This window comes from Monopterus albus, unplaced genomic scaffold (genome assembly GCF_001952655.1).
Source record: "Monopterus albus unplaced genomic scaffold, M_albus_1.0 scaffold510.1, whole genome shotgun sequence".
Taxonomy (NCBI): Eukaryota; Metazoa; Chordata; class Actinopteri; order Synbranchiformes; family Synbranchidae; genus Monopterus; species Monopterus albus.
The window spans coordinates 50,111-58,057 of NW_018128390.1; the positions used below are offsets into that span (position 1 = coordinate 50,111).

Below are 7,947 nucleotides of genomic sequence, written 5' to 3' on the forward strand. Positions count from 1 at the left end.
AGTCTGACCGGTCACCCAGGACCTGTTTGCCTTCCTTGGGAGACCCTACAAGGGACATATAGCCCCCGACAACATAGCTCCTAGGATCACTCGGGCACTCAAATCCCTCCACCACAATAAGGTGGCGGTTCAAGGAGGGGTGTAATAAATATGAAATATAATATTGCTCATTGCAGTTTCTCACATTCTTAATTTACAACCATTCCAACAGGTACTGGGCCAAGTTTCAGCTGTCTACCATCTCATCACTCTTGGTGTCTTTGCAGCCAGCTTGTCATCGGCACTCAGCTTCCTAGTATTTGCTCCTAAAGTCTTTCAGGTGAGAAACATTGATATACCTGTTCAGTACAGAAAGCTGGTATAGCCCAAGACATTTTGTTACATGTATAATAGTTTTTATATCAGACCTACAGTATGTGATGAATTTAGACACCTTTCAGGGATTTATTACACTGTTGGATTTTCATGACAGCGCTGCCATCATTGTTTCAGTTACCTCTCAAAAGAGCAATAATCAGAGAAATGTCACTTGTAGGCACACAAACAACCTCATCACCAAAATTCAAAACAGCATAGAAATGTGTGAAATACTAAACTGAAATTTTATATACTGTATGTTATGAACTAACATGGCGCAGAGTTTAGTTTAATAAATGTATATTTTATACCTTATTGGCCAGTGTCTGTGCCGAGACAACATATACCCATACATCGGACTTTTTGGAAAGGGTTATGGGAAAAGTGATGAGCCATTCCGTGCATATATCCTCTCTTATGTGCTTTCCATTGTCTTTATTCTCATTGGTGAGTGCCATCTACTATTGTCACCATTTTTCATAGGAATTGTTGATTCACACATTTGTTTAAAATTATAATCTCTTTACAAAGTTTTGTTGTTATTATGTAACTCACTGTTGATTTTTTTCTCCACTGTATCATCACAGCTGAGCTGAACATCATTGCAGCCTTGATCTCCAACCTCTTCCTGTGCACATATGGCCTCATCAACTTCAGCTGCTTTCACGCTACAGTCACCAACTCCCCTGGTGAGTTGGTTATTCATGCACAACACTGTGCAGTACATATCATCACACAAGGTCTTTCACAAGGCTGTCAGTTTTCACTGCTTTACAAAATGACTCATGAACTTCAGTTGTTTGGCCACAGCTAAAGTTTGGGATTATGGAAACAATATGATTAAAAGAAACCACCACTGAGTCATGATAGTAAGCTGGAAGCAAACATGACTCTTTGGTGTCACAGCCAAACACTTTGCTGACACATTAATGCTCTCCAGACTGCATTTTAAGATGTTTAACCTAGTTCAAACAGTCACACCCATTTTGCATTTCCTTCTGACAGACAAAGATCAGGCTCGAAGTTTCTTTTTTCATTATTACCTGTCCTGTAAATACAGACAAATCTGCTAGCACATAGCAATCTAATATTCCTCAATTAGTGTCTTAATAAGTGATAATTTTGTTAAAATGACTATTGAACACAGCACTGAGTTACCGTGGTATTTGGGGGGCTGGCATTTTATGCCCTTATTAGCTGTAGAATCATCATGAGATGGGATGATTAAATAGAAATCAAAGATGACAGTATTGTCAATCCAATATTAAAAAATAGTAATGAAAATTAAATTAATGAATTTTAATTTTGCCAAACTGTTTCAATTTGCCAGCCTACTGAAAAGCCAGAGGTCTGAAGAGCTGATTTGATTTTCTCAGTACATGACCTTAATAAGAGCTGTGACTGTCATATTAGAGATTCTGTGTTACACCACCTGAAAGCCCTCACTGTCCTCAGGTTGGAGGCCTTCATTTCGCTACTACAATAAATGGGTGGCTTTGTATGGAGCAGTCATCTCTATAGTGCTGATGTTCCTCTTGACGTGGTGGGCTGCTCTGGTCATTTTCGGTGTCATCATCTTTCTGTTTGGATATGTCTACTACAAAAAGCCAAGTGAGTCAGAAAACAAATTTTCAAGTTGAAATGTGTTCTGATTAGACCAGTGTAGAATAGATGAAATAGTTGGATAAATAACTGAGAACTGTATTATTTTCTCCCACTCTGTTGCATTTGCCTCCCAGTTCTTTCAACTACTGTACAGCTCACTTATTTTTCTTGACATCTGCAGAGATAAACTGGGGTTCATCGGTCCAGGCAGGTACCTACAACATGGCTTTGTCATCCTCTGTCTCTCTTTCTGGAGTGGAGGATCATGTCAAGAATTTTAGGTGAGTGATCATAAAATAAATTATAACTATAACTCAGTTATCAAATCACTTCAGCTGATTATTATATGAAATGTGTCATTCTTGTGAGTCCCAGTATCACTTCAACACTGGCTGCAGCACTGGTGTTTAACACCAAGACAATATACTGTATAAGATGTTTAATAGTATGCTGAATCCATTTTAACTCTAATTGAGCACTAATTTATTGGAACAGTATTGCATTCACTTTAAATCTTGTGGAGTTGGATATCAGTGGTGATAGTGTTGATTTAAACTTTGTCTGTTGGTCCTCATCTCTGTCCTCTGGTGTGTTCTTCCAGGCCACAGTGTCTTGTCCTGACTGGGCCCCCAAACCAGCGACCTGCTCTGGTAGACTTTGTTGGATCCTTCACGGAGCACATAAGCCTCATGATCTGTGGAGACATCATCATGGTCGGTCCTTCAGCCTCACCAGTCTTGTTCCTTACAGCAGCTGTTCATCACTTTCACTAGTCTTGTTGAATGTCTTTCACCTCCATTTGTGTCTGTCCTGATGTTGCCTTGTTGTGTAAAGATAATATTGAATTCCTGCCTCCTCTAGGAGCAGGAGAGGCAGACTCGACCACACGACGCCACAGACAGCATGGTGAAGTGGATGAAGAAGAGGAAGGTGTGCTCGTTTTATACTCCTTTCACTGCAGAGAGCCTCAGAGTTGGAGCTCGACACTTGTTACAGGTACAGCTACAGCTATTTGAGAAGCTGGATGTGTTTATCTGTGGGAAGTTTTACTACTTTAAATGTACAAAACACATTTAATAGGAATTTAGCTTGATTGCAGGTTTAACAAAGTTGTCACATGCTTGTAATTTTCAGAGATGGTAATTAGTTTGCTTCAGTGCCCACAGGTGGCTGTACTGTAACATTGCTGTTACAAATTATTTGTTTTTACCTCCACTTTCATTCATTTCTCACAACATCTATTACTTTCTAATTATTTCTTTTAAAGAACATTGAATCATATTGTTTTTCTCACTGTAAGACCTGAGCCTGCCCATGTAGTACATGTACTTCCAGTATGTTTTTGACCCTAAAACACTCTGTTCTCATTCACCATTTCTTAAGGCCTCTGGTCTCGGCAAACTGAAGCCCAACACTCTGGTCCTGGGCTTCAAGTCAAACTGGAGGGAGACTGCTCCTGAAAGCACAGTAGATTATATTAACACTATATAGTAAGTTGGTCCTTATTAATGGTGCATTGTAAAGAGAACAGATTTGCAGGGCCTTCAGGTGGATTTTTAACATGTTTTTATGGTCTTGCTGGAAATAAAAGATTGTATATATAGTAAGGTTACTGAATCACAATTTTGCACAGACCTTTAAAAAACATGTTAACTTATCCCTTGTCTACTGCTGTTCTATGACCTAGTGATACCTTTGACCACAACTACAGTCTATGTATCCTGAGGATGATGGACGGCCTCGATATCTACAGCCACTATGAATTTGAAGGTTAGAAATCTACATTTCCACAATGTCTTTGAATGTTCTCCATGTGATTTTTATTTACAATATGACACCTTTTGTGCACCATTGAAAGATAAAATATCTTTGTTCCAGTGAACCACGGGTTTGAGTCTGATGAATATGCAGAAAATGACCACAAGGAACATAGTGAGATGAAATCAGGTGAGCACTTAACTGTACAGGTTTACATGTTGTTGGGACACCGCATTGACTTGCGCTCATTTCTGTAGAATTTGCTGCTGCTGGAAACAATGTGACATGTTCCCCTGAGCCTTGCATAAGCAAATATAATCCTAGTCTATAGTTGAGCCATTAACAACAAAGCCAACCCACCGTTAGGTCAGTGAATACAAACTCAGACTTTGCAGGAAAAAACATTTATTGTAAAAACAGGTTTGTAGTGATGGCATTAGCCTGCAGTTTACTCCACATGATTTTGTTTCATTTAAACTTAAATTTATTACCCTTCCCCTAATTCTCTGAGGAGCCCCACTGCAACACTGTCACCCATAAAGAACCACAGTTAAAATGAATAAAATTATTGGCCCCACTCTTCACTGCTGCTCCTCTTGTTGTCACAGTTGAGGACATCTCAGACAAAGACGACAGCGATCAGACCAGGACAGTGTTTCAGAGTGACCAGGGGAAGAAAACCATTGACATCTACTGGATCGCTGATGATGGAGGTGAGCACAGAGAGGGGTTTGATCAAAACAAGCACAATACATCGGTTTTCCACCCATCATCTAAAGCACTTATCCTGTAGGGTTGTGGAGGTACACCGCTTATGTCAGCTTATTATGATGTGTGCATCAAATGCATGATGAAGAATGGGGATGATAATCTATATAGCAACCTCAGTAAAAAAAAAAATAAGAAAGAACTTCAAGATATTAGGATGATCAACGTTAACCCTCAGTGGTGTCCTCTTTGGTTTTTGGATAAAGGGCAGTCTTCATCTCTTCCCTCCTGACAGCCACAAATCTAAGTTGTCTTTTTTTTTTCTTAAGTGCGGTCTTTGTTGTCATCTTACCTTTAAAGGTCTGACTCTGCTGGTACCTTACCTGCTCACCAGGAGGAAACGCTGGAACAGCTGTAAGGTCAGGGTCTTCATCGTGGGAGATGAACAGAACATGGACGAACGACGTAAAGAGTAAGCTTTCTTATTTTTGTTGTTCACCAGATCAAGGTTTTGGTAGTGGCGCAGTATTTTCTCAACATTTCCCCCTTTTCTTTAACCTTTAATCTGATGTATTCATTCATGCAGGGTTTTTGTATAATCTGTAATCTGTTAGATGTATTTTCTGCAGTACAGAACAGGGTGTGTGATGGTCTGTGGAGAGAAATGTACTGACATTTTGACTGTTGTTTCTTTAAGGATGACCGCTCTACTTCAGAGGTTCCGTCTGGATTTTAATGACGTTATAGTCATGACTGACAGTGAGAAGCGTCCTCAGCTGAAGAAGTAAGTGGACAAAACCCTTATATCCACAATCAGCAACGTACATTGAAAAGTGAATAGTCGTACTGATAGGGGAAGACATCAGCCTATAATGACAGCCACTGTTTGCAGTATCTGAATATATGAGACCACTGTGTGGTGGTTTCATAGAAGACATTGCACAGCCGTTTTTCAAATGCAGAATCTAAATTGAAGCTAGTGTTTATAAACTTTTACACTTTTTAAGGGCAATGCTACTGTAGATTACTGTAGGCTTTATACATTCTGTAGCCTACACAACTGACCAACTTCTGTCTTTTTGTTTTTGTTGCGTCTCAGCCTGAGCCGATTTGTGGACAGCGTCGCCCCCTTCAGGCTATTTGATGAACAGCGAGATGGTCTCTCCGTTCAGGAGCCGAGTAAACATGCTCCGTGGAAAATATCTGACAAACACTTTGAGGCCTTCAGACTTAAGGTGTGTGTGTGTACATGATACATGTCCAACATGCAGTCCCTTTGAACAACCTTCACTCTGTCACATCTCTGTGTATGAAGCCTTGCAGTTATGTCTTCTCCCTTGATGCCGGATTCTTACTTTTCTCTTCCTCCTTTCACAGTCTGAGAGAAAAGTGAGGCTGAACGAAATCATCCGGAGGAATTCACAACACGCTGCTCTCGTGCTTGTGTGAGTTATCTTGTCACACAAATGCAAATGTTACAGCAGGCAGCACAAAATGTGTTGTTCTTGTACTGTGTTATGTTGATGTAAATGTGATGATGTTTTCAGGAGCCTTCCTGTGCCACAGAGCGACTGCCCCAGTGTTCTGTACATGGCCTGGCTGGATGCTCTGACCTGCGGCCTCCACTGCCCTGCTTTGCTGATAAGAGGAAACCAGCAGAACGTCCTCACTTTCTACTGCCAGTAAATGTGTGTGATGATGGAGGGGTCTTACAGGGTGGGATATTTTTAGGTAGGTAGGTAGGTAGAACTTTAGACATTCAAGTAAAACAATGCCCTGGAAACAAATGTATAACTCTACACAATTATTTAAATGGTAAAAAAGACCCAATTGGTGCCAAAGCATGGTTAACAATCCTGATAATATGTGAATATAAAAAAGTATAAGACCTTATACAGGCAGTAATGGAAGATAATGCATTGCAGTTACTCGCCTCACTGCCATCAAGGTTATCTTCAGGATGATGAGGATGCCAACATCATCAGTTGCCATCAGCAGCAACTGCCGGAGAAATCTGCCCAGCCTGAGCTATAACCTGGAACAGAAAACAGTACACAACATATCTGAGAGTCTAATGCATGATATTATGGTTTCTGATATAGGCCAGTAAGTTCAGCAAGGAGCTGACAGGTTACTTGAGTTTTTCTGCAAATATTTGCTTTTTTTACTCCTAAGGTTGTGTTGCATAAATGTTATCCTTCTCTGTTTCTATTTTGGGATAAATGTAAATCAAATGATGATCCATGTCCTTGTGGGTCTGATCACTAATTTTCCTGTCTTGGTTAACATTTTTTAATTTTCTTTCTGGGATATACCAAAGGTTATGCACACGGAAAAATGGCATTTTGATCAATTACAGTAAAATGTAACATTAGAAGGGAAAAATGCTTTTCTGTAATATCTGGATTACAAAATACAAATTTAGTTTTGCCAAATTTTTGTTTTTGATGGGTTGCAAGTACAACCACATATACTGTAGATGATATGTTCCCTTAGGATGCAGTTTGTCCTTAATACATGGAAAGATCAATTATTATCCCTCACCCCTAATTTGTGTGTGTATATAAGTTGGATTTTTGTGTATTCTATAGGAATTTGCCCATAGAAATATTAAAAACTATGAATTAACAATATTGCTGTGACAATAGAAGATGAGCAAGTATTTATCAGGTAAGGCGGAGAACGGCTGTGGACTGGGGACAACACTTAAAAACCAGTTTGGGGTTGATTTTTGCCTCTTCTGACCCTACCCCTCTAATTCTGTAATTAACCCAAAACCAAATCCTAACCCTCAGTCAGCCATTTGAAGATTTGTCAGAAATGAGGACCGGCGAAAATCTTCCCATGTCGACTGCCATGGCCCAACCCCCAAACTGGTCCTCAGTGTACAGCCACATTAGTACATACACTCAGAGCAAACATGCCCACAGGATGCATACCAGTGTAAGTTCAGAGGCTGCAGAATTCATATAAGCTGATGACGACAGTGTTCCTTATCCAGGAAGTCAGCAACTATTCCAGAATCAACTTGATGTGTGCCTTAGTGCCATTCACTACCAGCAGATGGTGCCAAAGAAAAAGATCTTAAATCCTACAAATAGTGGCTGTAAGGAAAGTGGCCAACAATACTAAAAACTATAACACAAACTATAGGTTATTATCTCTGAACGCTTATTATATTAGGAAAATTATATTTCATTTCAATAGATTATTTAAAAGTAGAAATCACTTGCACCATGTTTTTTTAAAACGTACATTGATTAAAAGAAAAGAGTACGTTCTTTTTAAGACCGGTGGCTTGAGGGTGTAGTAGTAAAGTATGTTTCCCCCCATCTGAGCGCACTGGTTGTAAATCCACTCCCTGCCACTACCTGTCATCAGCAAATTGCTACTGTACTCCAAAAAGAGAAAAGACATCGGATATGAAATGTTGTAAATAAAATACAGATACATAAACACAAGCACATTTGGTGTTCTAAAACTTTAACATAAATACAGAGAAAAGAGACTGAAAAGAGG

General features: G+C 39.6%; 2 protein-coding genes across 2 annotated transcripts in view; both read left to right on the forward strand.

Annotated features, from left to right (window-relative positions):
- The window catches only part of LOC109952887 (solute carrier family 12 member 3-like), a 15,014-nt gene extending 10,110 nt beyond the window's left edge, over positions 1-4,904 (forward strand). The window contains exons 12-23 of the mRNA XM_020588196.1: positions 212-319; positions 681-804; positions 945-1,046; positions 1,813-1,968; positions 2,144-2,243; positions 2,564-2,675; positions 2,824-2,958; positions 3,346-3,452; positions 3,650-3,732; positions 3,841-3,909; positions 4,329-4,433; positions 4,789-4,904. Of these exons, the coding sequence (XP_020443852.1) occupies positions 212-319; positions 681-804; positions 945-1,046; positions 1,813-1,968; positions 2,144-2,243; positions 2,564-2,675; positions 2,824-2,958; positions 3,346-3,452; positions 3,650-3,732; positions 3,841-3,909; positions 4,329-4,433; positions 4,789-4,904 (1,317 nt within the window). The remainder of the gene's footprint in view (positions 1-211; positions 320-680; positions 805-944; positions 1,047-1,812; positions 1,969-2,143; positions 2,244-2,563; positions 2,676-2,823; positions 2,959-3,345; positions 3,453-3,649; positions 3,733-3,840; positions 3,910-4,328; positions 4,434-4,788) is intronic.
- Positions 1-6,121, forward strand: part of LOC109952881 (solute carrier family 12 member 3-like) — a 35,407-nt gene extending 29,286 nt beyond the window's left edge. The window contains exon 27 of the mRNA XM_020588190.1: positions 5,976-6,121. Coding sequence (XP_020443846.1) covers positions 5,976-6,114 — 139 coding nt within the window. The 3' untranslated portion in view covers positions 6,115-6,121. The remainder of the gene's footprint in view (positions 1-5,975) is intronic.
- Positions 6,122-7,947: the final 1,826 nt, after the last annotated feature.